Here is a 22,361-nt window from a genome sequence, read left to right on the forward strand (position 1 = left end):
CTTCATGGCAAATAGATGGGGAAACAATGGAAACAGTGACAGACTTTATTTTCTTGGGCTCCAAAATCACTGCAGATGGTGACTGCAGCCATGAAATTAAAAGACGCTTACTCCTTGGAAGGAAAGTTATGGCCAACCTAGACAACATATTAAAAAGCAGAGACATTACTTTGCCAACAAAGGTCCATCTAGTCAAGGCTATGGTTTTTCTAGTGGTCATATGTAAGGATGTGAGAATTGGACTATAAAGAAAGCTAAGCGCTGAAGAATTGATGCTTTTGAACTGTAGTGTTGGAGAAGACTCTTGGGAACTCCTTGGACTGCAAGGAAATGCAACCAGTCCATCCTAAAGGAAATCAGTCCTGAATACTCATTGGAAGGACTGATGCTGAAGCTGAAACTCCAATACTTTGGTCACCTGATGTGAAGAGCTTACTTATTTGAAAAGACCTTGATGCTGGGAAAGACTGAAGGCAGAAGGAGAAGGGGACAACAAAGGATGAGATGGTTAGATGGCATCACTGACTGAACAGACATGAGTTTGAGTAAACTCCAGGAGTTGGTGATGGACAAGGAGGCCTGGCGGAGAAGGCAATGGCACCCCACTCCTGTAATCTTGCCTGGAAAATCCCACGGACAGAGGAGCCTGGTAGGCTGCAGCCCATGCGGTCGCTAAGAGTTGGGCATGACTGAGCAACTTCACTTTCGCTTTTCACTTTCATGCATTGGAGAAGAAAATGGCAACCCACTCCAGTATTCTTGCCTGGAGAATCCCAGAGACAGAGGAGCCTAGTAGGCTGCTGTCTATGGGGTCGCACAGAGTCGGACACGACTGAAGCAACTTAGCAGCAGCAGCAGCAGAAGCAGGGAGGCCTGGCATGGTGCAGTCCATGGGGTCACAAAGAATCGGACACAATTGAGCAACCGAACCAAACTGAAGGCAACATTTCATGCAAATATGGGCAGAATAAAGGACAGAAATGGTATCGACCTAACAGAAATGGAAGATATTAAGAAAAGGTGTCAAGAAGACACAAAAGAGCTACACAAAAAAGGTCTTCATGACCCAGATAACCACTATGGTGTATCACTAACTTAGAGCCAGACATTCTGGAATGAAAAGTCAAGTGGGCCTTAGGAAGCATTACTATGAACAAAGCTAATGAAGGTGATGGAATTCCAGTTGAGCTCTTTGAAATCCTAAAAGACAGTGCTATAAAAGTGTTGCACTCAATATGCCAGCAAACTTGGTAAACTCAACAGTGGCCACAGGACTGGAAAAGGTCAGTTTTCTTTCCAATCCCAAAGAAAGGTGATACCAAAGAATGCTTAAACTACTGCATAATTGCACTCGTCTCACATGCTAGTAAAGTAATGCTCAAAATTCTCCAAGCCAGGCTTCAACAGTACAGGAACTTAAAATTTCCAGATGTTCAAGCTGGATTTAGAAAAGGCAGAGGAACCAGAGGCCAAATTGCCAATATCCATTGGATCATCGCAAAAGCAAGAGAGTTTCAGAAAAACATTTACTTCTGCTTCAGTGACAACGCCAAAGCCTTTGACTGTGTGGATCACAACAAACTGTGGAAAATTCTTTGAGAGATGGGAATACCAGACCCAGAGATGGGAGGTCAAGAAGCAACAGGTAGAGCCGAACATGGAACAATGGACTGGTTCCAAATTAAGAAAGGAGATCGTCAAGGCTGCATACTATCACTTTGCTGATTAAACTTATATGCAGAGTACATCATGTGAAATGCCGGGCTGGATAAAGTACAAGCTGGAATTAAGTTTGCCAGGAGAAATACCAACCACCTCAGATTTGTAGATGACACCACCTTTATGGAAGAAAGCGAAGAGGAACTAAAGAGCCTCTTGATGAAAGTGAAAGAGCAGAATGAAAAAGCTGGCTTAACACTGAAAATTCAAAAAACTAAAATCACGGCAGCTGGTCCCATCACTTCATGGCAATTAGATGGGGAACAATGGAAACAGTGACAGACTTTATTTTGGGGGGCTCCAAAATCACTGCAGATGGTGAATGCAGCCATGAAATTAAAAGACACTTGCTCCTTGGAAGAAAAGCTATCACAGACCTTGAAAGCGTATTAAAAAGCAGAGACATTACCTGGCTGAAAAAGGTTGGTCTGTATAGTCAAAAGTATGGTTTTTCTGGTAGTCATGTATGAGTGTGAGGGTTGCACCATCAGGAACGCTAGCGCTGAAGAAGTAATGGTTTTGAACTGCGGTGCTGGAGAAGACTCTAAAGAGTCCCTTGGACAGTAGGGAAATCAAACCAGTTAATCCTAAAGGAAATCAATCCTGAATATTCATTAGAAGGACTGATACTGAAGCTGAAGCTCCAATACTTTGGCCACCTGATGCAAAGAGCTGACTCATTGGAAAAGACCCTGATGCTGGGAAAGACTGAAGGCAGGAGGAGAAGGGGACGACAGAGGACGAGATGGTTGGATGGTATCACCAACCCAACGCACATGAATTTGAGCAAGCTCTGGGAGATGGTGTAGGACAGGGAAGCCTGACGTGCTGCAGTCCATGGGTAGCAAAGAGTTGGACATGGCTGAGTGTCTGAACAATAACAACAATCTAATAGTGCCCGAAATTTTTATACCCTAAAATACATTAAGAAACCACCCATTCCTCTTCACTCTCTCTGCTACCAGCCAATTCAAGTCAGCATCATCTCTTCCCAATATTCTCACAAACATTTGCTTAATTGGTCTCTTTGGTTTCAATCTTGCCAGTCCCTAGTGATTTCAGACTTTACAGCCAGTTACTTTGTAAAAATGTAAATTTGATCATATTGATGTCCTGTTTGAAACTCTTTATAAAGGGTTTCCCATATACTAAAGGTAGAATTCCAACTCCTTTATGAGATCCTTTAGACCTCTATTTATCTTACAAATTCTTGTCTTGCCTCTCTTCTTTCAGATGCTACATTTCACCATAATGATAGTCTCTCAGGACCTTAAAAATGAAATTGATTCCTTAGGTCCTCCCATATCCTTCCTATTGCCTAGAACTTATTTTTACTCTACAACTACCAGTGTTAACTCTTGGTTATCATTTAAACACTGACTTCGTTTGAGAAGCCCACCTGGATTGCCACTTCAACCCTGCTCTTCCTACCCACGTTCAACCCTCTGTACTTGCACCCAACATCCCCTTACCTCCAACAAACATGAGGGCTGTTATATGTTCCCACCATGAGGTAAACATTCTCTCTAACATAATTTTAAATATTTTATTATAAACACCTACTTAATATTTTTTTCATTAATTTTGGTATAAAAGGGCAACAGACTACCCACTACAAGCAGCTTGTCCAGTACAGTCCCTTGCACAGAACTGGTGCTCAATGAATATTTCTTCAATGAGTAAATGGAGCACCTTTGACTTATAGTAACTGGGAAGTGTTTAGAGATAAATAAACACCCCCTGCCCTTAAGGAGGATAACATTAAATGCAGAATGGCTGTTATATATAATTATATGATGATAATGAGTAAATAAAATTGACTTCAATTTAGATACATGGGGATTTGCTAACATGGTAAATTGGAATTAAATATTTAGCTCTCCCTTCTGGGATAATCTAATCCACACTAAACATTTCTGGAAGACCATTTTGTGATTCTATATTACAGATGAGAAAACAGGCACAGCAAAGTTAATTGAGTTACCCAAGGTTACCCAGTGAATCAGAAGCAGAGCCAAGTTGTCAATATCTAGTACTTAGTGCTATCATTTTTAAACACCATTTTGTCTTTTTCTGTGATTGTCAGACTTCACTCTGTATACTTTAACAGCCTTCTCAAAACTATCTCTTGTACTATGTATATTTGCATATGGAAATTCACAAATGGAGGTACTTTGTGATGCATTTTCTTCTAGTCTTTAAAGTGAGAGACTTTCTGGGATGTGTCTCTGCACTCCTGCACACTCTGAGGTTCTCCCTTCTTTGTTCTTAACAGAGTGTTTGTGTTAGGCACTAATTGCCACTACAAAGTGCCAAGGTTGAACTCTTCTGCACTGGACCTCAGATTGGATACGCTACATCTCTAAGTGCCCACAGTGAGTTGGCTGGTGCATTCCATTGCACTCAATGGACATTCTGGTGGAAAATGCTGCCAGTACTTAATAAATATTTGACAGGCTATTAAATTTAACAGGATTTCTAGTTCCAACATTCATATTGTGAGAGAAATAAACTCAAAAAGGTTTATGATGCCATTTGAAAAGGCCAGATGCCTTTTGTACTTTGTGCCATATATGTACTAAGTACTCAATAAATATGCTTATATGTGGTGTTCGGGGGCTAAAGGCAAACATAGTGCATAATCAAAAGGCCTCAGAAAGCCTTTATCACCTCTGTACTATATACAATTAGTGGACAAAATTTCACTCTTTATAACAACAAGTATTGCTGATATTAATTTCTCAAAGACAGGGCAAGTATACACTTGAGATTTTTTTCCCCTAGTCCCAGACTGGACCAACCAGGGCTCTTTCTCTTTATACCTGAATATAGCACAAGGTGTTAAAATAATTTAAGCTGTATAAATTGTGGCTAACACATGCGACTTTTATTAGGTATGCAGTAATAAAATTAGGTATTTTATTAGGTATACTACACTCCTCTGAATCATTTTTCAGATCAGTTATACAATTTTCTCTCACCAGATACGTTATTAAATAAAAGAATCCCCAATAAGAGAACATTTCCCTTGCTCTGTGAGCTTTGCTTAACCCTTCCTTTGTTCACCAGAAGCAAACATCCCTACCCCTAAAGCACTCAAGCCAGCTCATTCTATCAGTCTCCAGCCCCGCCTTGCGGCTCCAGGCTCAAGAAGAACTCTAAATGTCCAAAGTATTTACTGTTCTTAATCCCCAGTGTGATGTTAAATGAATTGGTTCTGTCATGTGAGTATAACTGATTATGTTTCCCCTAATAAAGATAGACACTCAAGTTACCCATTTGTAAGTCAGCCTATGTAAAAGGAAGAGAGAACTTCTGTCAGATGCTAAGTTAACATCAATTGCTCACACCATGGAAATGTCAATTAAAATCTGAATGTAATCTTTCAAACACAATTTTCCAGTCCGTAAAATGTGCATACATCCATAGTGAATTGAGAGGCATACAAGGTAAAGTATTAAGCTCAACAGGTGTGTTAATATTCTTGGTTGGTCATTGGTAATAATAGGATGATATCTGTAGAGTCAGAATACTTTTGATTTCACTTGAAAATGCAGATTCCATGAATTCATTCTCATTAATTAGCTCTGTTTGAGGGGAAAGGACTTTACAGAGATGTTGCTTCATTTCTGAATGCTGCAGTTCCAACTAAGCTCTGCCAAGAAAAAATGGTTCCTTTCAAGAGTACATAGAGATGGAGTTGGCTTCCTGCTTTCAGAGATTATGAATGCTCTCAAACACTTCCAAAACAAAGTAAATTCCAAGATGGGTATTAAAGATTATTTTTTAAACTCCATTTGCCATAGTGGTCTGAATGTGACTATGACAAAGGCTAACAGAGTGAAAACAAATGTTTAAACCAAAGGTACCTGCCCACTGGAGAATTTACCTGCAGAGATTCCATTTCTTCATCTTTTCTATGAGTCTCCTCCAGCAGATCTAAAATAAGAAAGTAAAATACTGGGTAAAATATAATGTAAAAATGCATTGCCTCTTAGTATCAAAAGTTGACTCAGTCAGTAGCCTGCATAAACTATTGCCTGGAAAGAGAATTTGCTGTTGAAGTACAAGAAACAACAAGAAAGGAATGCTCTCCGATCCCAGCTGATGAAATGAGGCAGAGATCTGGGCCCTGCCATGCCTAAGCTAGCTGAGAAGCCCTGGGTGATCTGAGGTCTGGTGGAGATTTCAGAAAATGAGACCAACTCAAGTACAAGTCTAACCTCATACCAATGCTTTAGAAATTTGGTCTAATGCTTATGTAACTCAAAAAACAATACAAAATTTTCTGAAAAAAAAAAAATTTTTTTTTCTTTTGAAAGAAAAAAAATAGAGACAAACCATTTGCTCTTAAAATAAGCTCCCAAGCCAAGTTCCACCTCTAGAGTCAATTTTTACAACCAAATTAAAATACCCTGGAATTATGGGTGTTACTAATGGAAAGAGAACACCCCCTTAACTGTAAAGTCATTAATTATCATTTCACACTGAGAGGGTGGGAAGCGCTGAAGCCACATCTGACCAACCGTCTGGCACCATCTCAGAGAAATCAGTGGCTGGAAGGTGAGTCAGTCAACTCCAGAGAGTCCTGTCTAAATGCATGTGTACAGGCACGGTGTCTCAGTGTCCTGCATTAATTTATGAACTTGCTATAAAGGAGAATGCATTTGGCAAGCAGAATTTTCTGCCTGCAGCCATACCACCCTGTGCTCTGATCTTATTAGATCTTGCAAACCTAAAGAGGGCTGGGCTGACTTAGAACTTGGATGGAAACTGGTAAAAAAAATACCTACAGCAGCGCACATCATGATTAGTGTTTGCCTTACGCTGTGATGTATATAACTTCCCAAGAGGCTGTGCTGCAGAAAAGGAAAATACAGAAACTCAATGTATATCCCAGAAAAGCAAATGCAAATGTTAGTAGCAAATGCTGCTAGAAGGAGCAGGAAAGTAGTATAGTGGGTAGCAAGCCACACTGGCCTGTGTCATAACTGGGGGGCAAAATCCTGAAACTTCAGGAGACCTGGTGGATGATATAATTGATGGTGATGACTTTTTGAGACTGCACAGTGAAGAGAAATACAGAGGGATGTCAGGCAATCTCCTTAACACACAATGTACTGGGATTAGGGATAAAAGTCAGGTGTGCTTTGTACCTGTCGATGGCTGATGTTGGCTCCCAAAGCACCCACAATCTGAGTTACATCAAGAAAGCTATGGGAGAATTATTAGGGTTTTATTATTAGGGCTTTATTTTTTTTTTTTTTTTGAGTTTTTTTTTTTTTAATTTTATTTTTTTTAATTTTAAAATCTTTAATTCTTACGTGTGTTCCCAAACATGAACCCCCCTCCCACCTCCCTCCCCATAACATCTCTCTGGGTCATCCCCATGCACCAGCCCCAAGCATGCTGTATCCTGCGTCAGACATAGACTGGTGATTCAATTCTTACATGATAGTATACATGATAGAATGCCATTCTCCCAAATCATCCCACCCTCTCCCTCTCCCTCTGAGTCCAAAAGTCCATTATACACAGCTGTGTCTCCTTCCCTGTCTTGCATACAGGGTCGTCATTGCCATCTTTCTAAATTCCATATATATGTGTTAGTATACTGTATTGGTGTTTTTCTTTCTAGCTTACTTCACTCTGTATAATCGGCTCCAGTTTTATCCATCTCATCAGAACTGAATCAAATGAATTCTTTTTAACGGCTGAGTAATACTCCATTGTGTATATGTACCACAGCTTTCTTATCCATTCATCTGCTGATGGACATCTAGGCTGTTTCCATGTCCTGGCTATTATAAACAGTGCTGCGATGAACATTGGGGTACATGTGTCTCTTTCAATTCTGGTTTCCTCAGTGTGTATGCCCAGCAGTGGGATTGCTGGGTCATAAGGTAGACATGATCCTCTACATGGAAAACCCTAAAGACTCCACCAGAAAATTACTAGAGCTCATCAATGAATATAGTAAAGTTGCAGGATATAAAATCAACACACAGAAATCCCTTGCATTCCTATACACTAATAATGAGAAAGTAGAAAAAGAAATTAAGGAAACAATTCCATTCACCATTGCAACGAAAAGAATAAAATACTTAGGAATATATCTACCCAAAGAAACTAAAGACCTATATATAGAAAACTATAAAACACTGATGAAAGAAATCAAAGAGGACACTAATAGATGGAGAAATATACCATGTTCATGGATCGGAAGAATCAATATAGTGAAAATGAGAATACTACCCAAAGCAATATACAAATTCAATGCAATCCCTATCAAGCTACCAGCCATATTTTTCACAGAACTAGAACAAATAATTTCAAGATTTGTATGGAAATACAAAAAACCTCGAATTGCCAAAGCAATCTTGAGAAAGAAGAATGGAACTGGAGGAATCAACTTGCCTGACTTCAGGCTCTACTACAAAGCCACAGTCATCAAGACAGTATGGTACTGGCACAAAGACAGAAATATAGATCAATGGAACAAAATAGAAAGCCCAGAGGTAAATCCACACACCTATGGACACCTTATCTTTGACAAAGGAGGCAAGAATATACAATGGAGTAAAGACAATCTCTTTAACAAGTGATGCTGGGAAAACTGGTCAACCACTTGTAAAAGAATCAAACTAGATCACTTTCTAACACCGCACACAAAAATAAACTCAAAATGGATTAAAGATCTAAATGTAAGACCAGAAACTATAAAACTCCTAGAGGAGAACATAGGCAAAACACTCTCAGACATAAATCACAGCAGGATCCTCTATGATCCACCTCCCAGAATTCTGGATATAAAAGCAAAAATAAACAAATGGGATCTAATTAAAATTAAAAGCTTCTGCACAACAAAGGAAAATATAAGCAAGGTGAAAAGACAGCCTTCTGAATGGGAGAAAATAATAGCAAATGAAGCAGCTGACAAACAACTAATCTCAAAAATATACAAGCAACTTATGCAGCTCAATTCCAGGAAAATAAACGACCCAATCAAAAAATGGGCCAAAGAACTAAATAGACATTTCTCCAAAGAAGACATACGGATGGCTAACAAACACATGAAAAGATGCTCAACATCACTCATTATTAGAGAAATGCAAATCAAAACCACAATGAGGTACCACTTCACACCAGTCAGAATGGCTCCGATCCAAAAATCTGCAAGCAATAAATGCTGGAGAGGGTGTGGAGAAAAGGGAACCCTCCTACACTGTTGGTGGGAATGCAAACTAGTACAGCCACTATGGGGAACAGTGTGGAGATTCCTTTAAAAATTGCAAATAGGGCTTTATTTTTAAAGGTTTTTGTTGGCACATCAAATTTTTAGCTATAAAGTACAGACACCAATGGGTGGTGTGATACATTAAGTGTCCTCGATCATTTTGCTTCCTTTATCCTTACTTATCCAACATGACATTGCAGCTACTGTCATTAAGAGGTCATGGGTATCTTGCATCTAAGCGTGCCACCTGACTTGATCTGGTAAATAGAAAATTGCAGAAGCAAGTGTGCCCATCCACACTGAGAGTTCAAAAGGCCTCATGCATTTTCACTTTTCCACGTGGTATTCTGTCACTACCATTTGCACAAGCCCAGGCCAGCCTGCTAGGTGACAAGAGACACATGGTCCAGGGTTCTTTCCACTCCTGAAACTCTGCAGGTTGCCCCAGCTGGTAGCCAGCAAATGCCCAGAAGCCAGATGACTTCCTGTTAGTCATCTGGCTTCATAAAAGGAAAATGTAATGCACAGAAATTCAGTGTATATCCCAGAAGGGCAAATGCAAATATGTTTAGCAAATGCTGCCAGGCGGAGCAGGGAACAGTGCAGTGGGTATCAAGTCGCACTGGTCTGTGTCGTAACTGGGAGGGCAACATCCCGAAACTTCAGGGGACCTGGCATGATATAATTGATGGTGCTGGCAGCCAACTGAGACCAGACAAACTGCCCAGCTAAGCCTGATACCAATTTCAGCTCACGGATTCATGACTTATGGGACAAATGTAATTGGGGGTTGTTTTGGTACACAGCACTTGCTCACTGATAATAATCAGCTAACTGAACATGCTAACTGAACAACAGGCATTTAGAATTTATTAGAAGGCTATAAGATTAATTCACCAATATGTCTAATAACAATAGATAATAGAAAAACTGATCCAGATTCTGGAGAGAAAAACAACTGACCTGGGTGGGTAGGAATGTAGGTAGCATGAACTAATGGGCATTTTATACTGGGTAACACTCATCTTCACGTTACTCCACTCAAGATGGAATTCCATACAGAGAAGAGCGAATGAGACTAGCTTAGATGTCTTGCTTACTGCTTGGCCAAGGGAAAGTATGAAACACTTTCACTGATAATCCCAGAAGAATTGGATGAAGACCAGAAAGGACTGTTTCCAAACATCAGGGCACTATTAACAAGAGGAGGAGGTATGGATATCAGACAGGCCAAAACAACAGATGGGTTTAGTAATTGTATCTTCAGCACAACTCTCTTCAGTATTTGTGAGACATAAATTACTTCAATATCTTGGCTATTGTAAATAATGCTTCAATAAACATGGGGGTGAATGTATCTTTTTGGATTTAGTGTTTTCATTTTCTTCAGAAAAATACCCAGAAGGGGAATTGTAGGATCACGTGGCTGTTGTAGTTTTAATTTTTTGAGGAGCCTCCAAGCTATTACCTCCAATGGTTGCACCAACTTACATTCCAACAGTGCACAACGGTTCTCTTTTCTTCATATCCTTGCCAGCATTTGCTTCTGTTGTCTTCTTGATAATGACCACGCTAACAGGTGTGAGGTGATAACTCATTATGGTTTTGATTTGCATGTCCCTGATGATTAGTGATGTTAAGCATCTTTTTAAGTGTATACTGGCCATCTGTATAACTCCCTTCGAAAAGCGTCTATTTAGTCCCCTGCCCATTTTTTAAATCAGATTTTTTTAATTGAGTGGTCTGAGTTCTTTATATTGATATAATTTAGATATTAACTCCTTATCAGATATATCATTTTCAAATATCTTCTCCCCCACAGTGGGTTGCTTTTTTGTTGATGATTTCCTTTGCTCTGCAAAAGCATTTCAGTTTGATGTTGTCCCATTTTTTTTTTTAATTATTGCCCTTGCCTGAGGAGACACATCCAAAAAATACTGCCAAGATATCCCTATGTTTTCTTCTAGGAGTCTTATGGCTTCAGGCCTTCTCAAGTCTTTAACTCATTTTTAGTTTATTTTTGTATATTGTGTAAGAAAGTATCTGTGAATCAATAAAGAAGATGTGATACATATATATGATGAAATACTAGCCATAAAAAAAAGGAAGGAAATCTTGCCATTTGTAACAACACAGATGGACCTAGAGGGTTAGATAAGCCTGGTGCTTCCAAGGTGCTATTTTCTCCTATGTCAAAGGAATGTGTACCAACCATGAAGCTGCCAGGGAAGAACACAGAGTCTAGAAGCAGAATTGGCTGAGGACAAGACCCACCCTTATCTGAAGGCCACATAACCGCTTCTAATGTTTTTCTTTTTCTTTTTTATTCAGTAGTAGCTGCATTGCTGTCATTGCTAAAAGTCTCTGCGGATGCGGCTGTGCTGAACCTTCTTATCTCAGCGCAGAAACTTGGAGAACTTGGGGTTAGCAAGAACTTTGTATTTCACAGTGAAACATTTCATTCTGTAATAAATAGATGAAGACATGAAGCTCCAAGAAGGCAAACTGTTTGCCTGCAATTACCTAGCGCTACAGCCACAGCTAGAGCTCTGCTCTCACGTCTCCCTAGCTCATCTCTTTAGTACCACTCAGTACTTAATTGCATCCTTCTTCATATGGTTATTTTATTTTAAAAAAATAATTTAAAAATATATTTATTTATGGCTGCACTTGGTCTTCGTCGCTGCCCCCGTGTTTTCTCGAGCTGCAGTGAGCAGGGGCTACTCTCCAGCTGTGGTGAGAGGGCTTCCCACTCTGGTGGCGTCCCTCCTGGAGCATGGGCTCCAGGGCGGTCTGGCTTCAGCTGCTCCAAGGCATGTGGGGCCTTCCCAGATTGAACCCATGTCCCCTGCATTGGCAAATAGATTCTTAACCACTGGATGACTAGGGAAGTTTCATACGGTTATTTTTTAAGTGCACACATTTGTATTCGTCTCACTTATCTTAGGAGGCCACTGATGTCAACAATGAGGGCTTTGATGTCTTTATATCCACAGCCTCCCTAACCACTGCTTAACTACCTTTGCTACTTAACTCAGGTCCCTAAAATACCCTTCTCTGTCTATATCATTTCTTTATTCATTTGCTCACTTGCTAAGTGTATTGTTCAAGTATATGCATTTGGAATGATAAACAAGGGCTGTTAACTGTGCTGATGAAAAATGGCTACTAGGCATCACTGAGCAGCGACTGCTCTATTGCAAAGAGACATGAGATGGGGGAACACAGGTGAGATCTCTGGACAGCTGACGTTACACAATTCTGTGACAATAGACTGTGCTGTGACTCCTGGTTCTAATGAGCAAACTTGCCGTTTGTTCTTCCTTGCTTTAGAACAAATGATCAGCATGGAAAAAGCTGAAGGGCTTCTCTGCTCCCTTGCTTACCACTGGCATGTTTCTGTTTTGCTTTATTATTCTCTGGTTTGCTGTTCAACACAAACAGCAATTCAACTGCCATGCAAATTGCTGTGGCTAAATGTGCTTCCATCAACATTAGTAAATGAGAGGTGCTTTTTTTTTTTTTGGTGAAAAGGGCAGCCATCCTGTGTATTTGTTTTGGACTGGCTTGAGCCAGTTTAAATGAGCTGATACTAACTCATTATGACATATGGTTATTAGAGGAGGGAAAAAGTCCCACTTAAAAAAGCAGGACATTATGGGTGAGAAGCGGAGAATCCTGTTGTTCTGTTTTGTTTTCTTCCACGTTGCATTTCTCTGGCACACACAGGGTAATATATCATGATCATGTTTCTGGCTAAGACTGTCTTCCACCACTTCCTTTGCAACTAGTGGTCTGGCTATTTAAGGAGGTTTGACACTTTTTAAATGTTGATTCTGGTTCCTAGTAGCCAAGGAAACAGATAGGTTGTTTGTTTAATTGCTTTTACAAGGAGAATCCTGTTCAGGTGTGCATAAGTCATTTAGCAGCTTGACCCTTCACAGAAAGGTTGGAGATCAAGCTTAGAAAGAAGTACGTTTTTGATTTTGTTTTCCCTAAATTTTACTATAAAATATCTCATCCACAATATAACTCAGCCTAGTTGGTAATGGAGAGAAAGTTCTAGAAACAAGGATTTCAGACTCAGCAGCATTTATAACAACAGCACTGGACGCGGTAGCAGTGGCAGGAGAATATGGTGAAATAGTGACTGCAGTTTAGGAAAAAGCATTTAGTTTCTGGCTCATGTATCCCATTTAGTAATTTAGTGCTCCTTTTCAATGCTACTCTACGTATCCTAACATCTATGAAAAACAATGTGATGTGAAAGTAGCTAGATGTGTCCCACCTTTTGCGACCCCATGGACTATACAGTCCATGGAATTCTCCAGGCCATAATACTGGAGTGGGTAGCTGTCCCCTTATCAAAGGGATCTTCCCAACTCAGGGATCGAACCCATGTCTCCTGCATTGCAGGCAGATTCTTTACCAGCTGAGCCACCAGGAAAGCCCAAGAATACTGTAGTGGGTAGCTTATCCAGTCTCTAGCGGATCTTCCCAACCCAGGAATTGAACTGGGGTCTCCTGCATTGCCCGGCAGAGTCTTTAACATCTGAGCTACAGGGAAGCCTGTGGAAAACAATAGATAATGTAAAATAATAGACAATGTAATTCCCATGAAATTTCTATGGAAAACCCATGGAAAACAATAGATAATGTAAATTCTCAAAAGAATAATTTGTAGCAAGTAAACCCGTGCCATTTTTCTTTGTGGGTGGTAGGTGTGGCACAACGGAATTAACCAAATTAAAGAACACACCACAACCCTAAGACGCCACAAACGATGGACCTAGTCTCCTGCTGTGACATGCTAGATGCTCCAGATACTATCTACGTGCTGAAGACACGGTCAATTTCCCTTTTCTTTTCCTGGCTCCCAAGTTATTCAGGATTGCTGACACTTTAGGGACCACTGAACTAGCCTAATGCTAAGGTTTTTGATTTTGATTTTTTTAAAAAAGAAGTAGAATTCTTATGAATTAAATCACACACACTTTCAAGTGTATAGCATAAACAAACAATTTAAAAAGCTAAAAGAAAGCAGCTTTGGTGGAAGCAGAAGTGAAGGGGCTGGAGGCCCAACCACTGGATTTCCCTCTAATCCTGGCATCAACCTCTGTGGCTGTGATATGGCTATAAAGCTCCACACTGTGCTAATTGAGGACCATTGCTCACTGCTCTAACACTTTTCACATCTTAGAGATGAGGACTGAGTTCCGAGAGATTAAAAGGCCCTGTCAACATCACATAACTAGTGAATAGAAGTGTTTGAACCTAAGCCTGGGGTTTCTGACCTGGACCAGGGTTATTTCTCAAAACAGTGACTATTTTCCTTGCCTTTCGAGATTTCTACTGACATGACATAGTATTTCAAGCTCTGCCATAAATGCCTATACATTTTCCAATGTCTTCCCCAAACTAAAAGGAAACTTTGCTAAAGCACTTGAATAACATCAGGCATCTATGAGAATACCTACAGTTAACGACAGTCCACAATAAAATGCCTCAACTCTGGGAGATGACATCAAAAGATGTGGCTGTGATGGAAAGCAAACACCTAGACACTTGAGAAAGCAGTTGTTTTTGGCAAAATGTGTTCAACATACAACATATATAGTATCTCACAATATAAAAATCGCAAAAAATTTGTTTAAAGGAATAGGTGACAGTTAAATAGTTGCTCACCTTAATATAACATTTGTCAGCAAATGTTTTGCCTACTTTTTTACACTAGTAAAGGTAAATAAGATAAATGAATAACATTATGATTATACATTAGACAAAAAACCTCAAAAAACAATAAAATGTATGCTTTTAAATAAACATTAGAAAAACACTTAATATAGTGTGAAAGTGTATAAATTGACATTAGTAAAACACTTAATACAGCCTGGTACATAGTAAGAGTTTATATATATGTGTACACATATATAGTAATAATTACCCGTAATACACCTGCCAAAATTAGAAAAATATGCGAAAAATAATCAGCTGCATTTTGAAACAAATAAGCCAAACAAGCCCTCAAGCATTCTGAATTTGGATTCCATCCATAACTGGCAGCTACATTACTTAGAACTCGGCCATATCTACTGCCACCCACTGGTACATATCTGGATATACCACGGCGAGTTAAGACCACAGAAAACACACAGGTTAAAATGAAGAACAACATTCAAAAAGTATGTCTGTCCTCTGTGGTTTGTCTCAGACGCTGAAACAACATGCTGGTCTACAGATGGAGCCCAAATGGCCCAATAAATGAAAGGTTCATAATCCACTGTCTGTCTTAGGCATGTGGTAAAACACCCAAATACAGGTACTCATGTTTTATTTGATGTCAGTTCACTTCTGGTGAAACTTTCCATCTTGACAACTTTAGAGATTTAAAACTTCTCCATAAAACTGTGACATTATGGAAAACAACAGAATAATCTGCCCCATTCAGCCTCCTTCTTGGCTCTGGTGTGAAGAAACACCAAGATACAGAATGGAGGTTTCAACTGAGTCAGCTATTCAGATTTTTAATATTTCGACTAGCAACCAGAGCAGAGAAAGTAAGAATATCTTAAGAAACAAGTTAACTGGCTTAAATCAATTTAAGGGCTATTTTGGTTAAAAGGACTACATGTGACAATTAGCATAATGAGCAAGAGACAGGTATGATCTGTTCTAAACACCACTTCGAGAATAAGTTTCATGTGCTCAAATTCGGGCATAAAATCATGTTCCTCCCTACATACAGTATCTCTAAATTAAATTCACCTAGTGGAAAGTTTGGCTTTTATTTAAATTCCTTTATCTTGGACTGTTTAGGTTCTGGACTTATAAGGTAGAAGTGAGTATGTATTTTGGGGCCTATAGTAATTCTGGCTGTTTGATGTGTTCTTTGATCATCTTCGATTTATAGAAACCACAAGTCTTTGTGCTTGTTTCTTGATGTACCTACTAATAAATCAGATCTAGGCTTCTTAGGGAGAACACAATACTCTTGCCTGGAAAATCCCATGGATGGAGGAGCTTGGTAGGCGGCAATCCATGGGGTCGCTCAGAGTCAGACATGACTGAGCGACTTCACTTTCACTTTTCACTTTCATGCACTGGAGAAGGAAATGGCAACCCACTCCAGTGTTCTTGCAGGGAAAATCCCAGGGACGGGGAGCCTGGTGGGCTGCTGTCTATGGGGTCACACAGAGTCGGACACGACTGAAGTGACTTAGCAGTAGCAGTAACAGGCTTCTTAGGCCTTTCAAACCCTAGGTCTACTCTAAATATTTTCAAAATAGAGATGAAGGTCTGAAAACCAAACATAAAGAACAAATCTTAAAAGCAATGAGAAAGAAACGATACCATAGTTATAAGAGGAAAATAGAATCCTAGCAAATTTCTCTTTAGAATCCATTGAGATGATAAAAATTTTTAAATGCTGATAGAAAAAGAAACGACAACTCAAGAGTCCTGTATGCAGAGTCTCCTTCAAGACTAAAGGTGAATTCAAGGCATTTTCAGGGAGAAAAATTAAGATAATTAGTTGTCAACAGCTGTTATTTTAGGGACTGATACTTAAAAAACAACTAAAGAAAAGTTCCTGAAAAGAGATGATAAAAGAATCTTAAAAGATCAGGAAGAAAAAAAGAACACAGTAATCAAATATACGGATAAATCCAATAGATTTGCCTTCTCCTATTGAGGTTTTAAAATTATGTTTGATAGTTAACATAATGATGTGATATGACTCTAAATAAATATAGAAGAATATTTAAGACAATTAAATTACAAATAGGAAGGACAAAAGAACATGAAGGAAGAATGTTTTCTACTCTTCAAACTGATAAAATGACAATACTAGTAGACTTTGACAGCTATATATACATAGTGTAATGTTTACAGCAACCACTAAAAAAGCTACACAAAGAGATCCATTAGAAAAAGGAATCGATAAATCACAATGGAATTCTAAAATAACAAAAAAATGGAATTCTAAAAAACAATTTTTAGAAAAAATGGAATTCTACAAAAGTGAAATTCTAAAAAGCCAAAGAACCCACAGGAAGATAGAAAAAAGGCAGAGAAATAGAAAACAAACAAACAAATGGCAGACCTAAGTCCTAACATCAGTAATCACATTACATAAAGGTGATCTGTGGGACTTCCCTGGTAGACCAGCAGTTAAGAACCCACCTGCTGGTCCAGGGGACATAGGTTCAATCCCTGGTCCGGGAACTAATATCCCACATCTACGACCCCTGCATGCTCTAGAGCTCACGTGCCACAGTTACTGAGCCAGTGCACTGGTAGCTCACGCGCCCTAAAGCCTGTGCTCTGCAACAAAAGAAGCCACCGCAATGGAAAGCCCTGTGCACTACAGCTACAGAGTAGCCCCTGCTCACTGCACAGGAGAAAGCCTGTGTGCAGAGGCAAAGAGCCTGTGTACCCAGGAAGACCCAGGGCGGCCAAAAAAAAAAAGGTCTAAATACACCAAATAAAAGATAGACAGATAACAGACAGAAACTGGCAGACCAGATTAATGACCACTATGCTATTTTATCCATGACATTACCTATGATGCTAACTATATGCTGTCTATAAGGCAGTCACTTCAAATATAATGATACAGGCAGAATGAAAGTAAAAAATGGAAAAAACATACACCATGTAAATATCAAGGAAAAAAAAAAGCAGGGATTATTATATTGATGTAAAGTAGATTCCAGAGCAAAGAAAATGACCAGAAACAGAAAAGTACATTTTATACCGATAAAAAGGGCCACTCTAGCAAGTGATATAACTGAAAAGAACAACAGAGACACTCAAAACTAGAATCGGAAATTTGAACATCGCTCTCTCAACAATCGGTATTACAGCTCAAAAAAAAACCATCAAGGGTATATATAAGCATAACTATAACAAAGAAACCTCTAAACACATTGAAACTAAACACTTTCAAATAATACGTGGGTCAAAGAGGATGTCTCAAGGGAGATAAAAATATTATAAACTGAATAAAATGAAAACACAACATGTCAAAGACTGTAGAACACAGCCAAAGGAGTTAAGAGGAGAAAATCTAAAAAAATAAAACATATTTAGAGTAGAGGAAATATCTTATACACTATGCTCCCACATCAAGAATCTAAAAAAAGAAGAAAATAAATCCTACGCACCAAAAGGAAAAAAAAAAATTAAGATAACAACAGAAATCAGTGAAGTTGAGAACAGGAAGACAATAGAGAAAAATCCGTGAATCAAAGAGGTGCTCCTTATATACTTTAATAAAACTGGCCAATCTGTAGCAAGGTGGATGAGAGAGTCAGAGTATGTGTGACATCAGGAATGAAACAGGGGCTCTCACTACAGATTGGCAGACAGCAAAGGGATATTAAGCGAAAACTGTGAGCAACTCTTCATGTATGAACCTGACAATTCAGATGAAATGGACCACTTTTTTAAAACATGTAAAGTATCATAATTTACCAACATAAAATAAACACTTTGAATAGTCTTGTAACTATTAAGGAAATTACACTTGTAGTATTAAAATTCCCAGAAAGCTCCAGACCAGAAAGTTTAACTCGTGAAGTCTACCAAATGTTTAAAAAAGAATTAGCACCAATTTTACACAACTTCTCCCAGAAAACTGAAAAAAAAAGGATACTTCCCAATTCGTTTTATCAAGTCAGTGTCAGCCTGCCACCAAAAATACACAATTAAAAAAAGAAAAAGAAAGAAAACTGCAGCTCCCTCTTAAATACAGATGCAAATATCCTTAACAAAATATTAGAAAATAAAATTTAACAGTATATAAAAAATTATATATCATGACAAAGTTGGGTTTATTCTAGGGATACAAGCTTGGTTCAATATTCAAAAATCAATCAATGTAATCCATCATTTTAACAGATTAAAGAAAAAATCACATAATCATGGTCAGTTGATACATAAAATTATTTTACAAAATTCATCGTACATTCATGATTTTTTACAAATTCAGAAAAAAGAAACAGAACTTCCTCAACTTGATAAAGAGCATCTATAAAAAACCTACACCTAACACCATACTTAATGATACAAGATGAAATGTTATCCCCTTAAGATTAGAAATAAGGTAAGAACGCTCTCTCACAATTCTTATTCATGATATTGTACTATTTCTTCAATGCAATAAAGCAAGAAAAGGGAATGAAACATATACAGATTGGAAACAAAGATATAAATAAAAGTGTCCCTATTTGAAGATAACATGATTGTCTTTAGAGAAAATCCCAAAGACTCTAACACAAAAACCTAAATAGACAACACTAGCCTCTGAAATCATTAACTGAACTCAGCAAAGTACAGTACACAAGACAGATAAACAAAAAGAGACTATGTTTCAAAATACTTGGAATGAACATGCAGACACCAAAATTAAAAATTAAAACACCAATTTAAAAGACCCCCTCCCAAATGAAACACTTAAGTGTAAATTGAACAAAACATGTGAAGGACTTGTATGTAAAACACTGGTGAGAAATACCATGTTCATGGGCTGGAAGACTCACATTATAAAGATATCATTTCTTTCCAAACTGATAGGAAAGTTCAATAGAATCTCTAAAAAATTCCTGCAATTTTTTTTTTTTTTTGTAAATAAAGACAGGTGGAAACAGTGTCAGACGTTATTTTGGGGGGCTCCAAAATCACTGCAGATGTTGACTGCAGCCATGAAATTAAGACACTTACTCCTTGGAAGGAAAGTTATGACCAACCTAGATAGCATATTAAAAAGCAGAAACACTACTTTGCCAACAAAGAGGCTATGGTTTTTTCAGTGGTCATGTATGGATGTGAGAGTTGGACTGTGAAGAAAGCTGAGTGCCAAAGAATTGATGCTTTTGAACTGTGGTGTTGGAGAAGACTCTTGAAAGTCCCTTGGACTGCAAGGAGATCCAACCAGTCCATCCTAAAGGAGATCAGTCCTGGGTGTTCATTGGAAGGAATGATGCTAAAGCTGAAACTCCCAATACTTTGGCCACTTCATGCGAAGGATTGACTCACTGGAAAAGACCCTGATGCTGGGAGGGATTGGGGGCAGGAGGAGAAGGGGACGACAGAGGATGAGATGGCTGGATGGCATCACCGACTCGATGGACATGAATTTGAGTGAACTCCGGGAGTTGGTGATGGACAGGGAGGCCTGGGATGCTGCAATTCATGGGGTCGCAAAGAGTCAGACACGACTGAGCGACTGAACTGAACTGAACTGAACTGAAAGACAAGATTATTCTAAAATCTGTAAGGAAAGGTAAAGGAACTAGAGTAGCTAAAACAATTGAGTAAACTGGTTGAAATCAGTGTATTCCACTTCTAGACTTGTTTCAGAGCAACAGTAATCAAGACTGCGTAGTCTTGGTGGAGGTATATACACACAGACCAATGGAACAGATAGAAAACTTGATTATAGAAACAGAATGGATTAGTGGTAGCCAGAAGTTAAGAAGTTAAGTGGGGGTAGAAGAAAAGTGAGTGTAGCTATAAAAGGCAACATGAAAGATCTTGGTGTTGGTGGAAATGTTCTGTATATTGGCTGTATTGATGCCATTATCTTGGTTGTGATACTGTATAATAGTTCTGTAAGATATTTTCCTATTGGAGGAATAATGAAATGTAGACATGTAGTATTTCCCATGTTGAGACAGATAAAAGATATGTCTGCAAATTTACTCCCAAGACCATCATCTTCTCTCAGAACTGCAACATCTTCTTGCATGGTCTGTTATGTCCTTCCTGAAGGTGAAAGTGAAGTCGCTCAGTCGTGTCCGACTCTTCGTGACCCCATGGACTATATCCTACCAGGCTCCTCTGTCCAGGCTCCTACAGCTACTCCTCTGTACCTCTTGTCCAGGCAAGAGTACTGGAGTGGGTTGCCATTTCCTTCTCCAGGGGATCCTCCCAACGCAGGGACTGAACCCGGGTCTCCCACACTGCAGGCAAACGCTTTACCCTCTGAGCCACCAGGGAAGCCTTCCCTAACTAGAAAACATCTTAGCCATTCTTCAAATCCCAGCTAAAGCAAATATCCTCTGTTGCCTTTCACCAACTATCCCATGCCCAAACACCACTCATATTCCTGGAGATAATGCTTTAGGTTCTGTGACCCCCAAATACTTTGTTTTTCCTCTATTATAGTAATTGTAAAATATAATTATTCTGAAGTTATAACTATAATTTATTTCATTATATTTTGTTATTTGTATACAATTCATCTCTTCTAATCTTCCTGAAAATGGGATTGCTTGGTATTACTTCTCACAATTTTATATGAATAGATCACCCATAAGATAAAAAGTTTAACTAAAACATTCTGAAGTGTTTTAGAAAAAATGACAGAAAATGGATATCAAAAGTTATTTAATTATGTTTTGAGGTTGATACCTCAAAATGTCCTTTACCATCTACCCATCCTTACTGCACTGCCCTAGTCCAGACAACCATCTTCTCTTTCCTACACAAGGACAATTACCCATATTTCTAGAGCAAAGCATACGGTTTAATACTCTACTATTATTAAGAGAAAAAAAGAAAAAAAATGGACATGCTAAGGAATATAGGGTATAAGCTTTGGTGTCATAGTCACTTGGATATATAATCTTATCCATCTACTTATCCTCTGGCAAAAGTCAAAAGAATCCAGTCAGACTTGAAATCAGGATAACTTGAAAATTAGGACAACAGTAAAACCAGTGACTATACAGGCCAATCAATAATTTGAGATTCATGACTGAGTTTCAACCAAGCTCACCGCAGAAAGGTATGGTTCACTCAGTATGATGGAAAAATATCAGAATGAGAGTCAGGAGACCTGGATTCTAGCTCTTTTCTGCTCCTCGTTAGCTAACTAGATTTGTAAGAATGGTCACTTCATCTTTCTTGCCCACAGTGATCACATCAATAAAATAATGGGAGTAACTAGACTATTGCAAAAATCTTTCAGCACTGAAATGTTAAGCAATACATTTTAGTAGATTGCTGTCAGATCTCTAAATGTGAGTTGTTGTCTCTTAGTTGATTGCCTCAGTGGGAGAGTAACAATTATTCAGAATTAATAATCCCCTCAAAGCTTTTTAGAAACCCCAACAGATCCTTCACTTAGTTTAAGTAATTATCCTTATTGTTAGTACTGATAATAAGAACATGCGACAAATTCACTCTCATTCACCTATAATATCTATTTGTTTTCTTTTACACTCAGGGTAAACACTTTTAGATAATTACAAATCTTCCCTTTTTGTTCTTCAAATGCTCACAATTACAATAATTCTTTTCTATCTTCTTATTCAGAGTTCTCTTTAAATTCTAATAAATAAATCAACCGTTTCATCTGGAAGTGGAAAAATTTCACAAAATGGATTTTTACAGAAATGAA

At 38.6% G+C, this 22,361-nt stretch overlaps 1 protein-coding gene across 1 annotated transcript in view; it reads right to left on the reverse strand.

Annotated features, from left to right (window-relative positions):
* CEP128 (centrosomal protein 128) overlaps positions 1-22,361 on the reverse strand; it is a 469,424-nt gene that overhangs the window by 95,897 nt on the left and 351,166 nt on the right. Inside the window, exon 18 of the mRNA XM_052647177.1 lies at positions 5,609-5,658. Coding sequence (XP_052503137.1) covers positions 5,609-5,658 — 50 coding nt within the window. The remainder of the gene's footprint in view (positions 1-5,608; positions 5,659-22,361) is intronic.

Source organism: Budorcas taxicolor, chromosome 10 (genome assembly GCF_023091745.1).
Source record: "Budorcas taxicolor isolate Tak-1 chromosome 10, Takin1.1, whole genome shotgun sequence".
NCBI classification, from domain to species: domain Eukaryota; kingdom Metazoa; phylum Chordata; class Mammalia; order Artiodactyla; family Bovidae; genus Budorcas; species Budorcas taxicolor.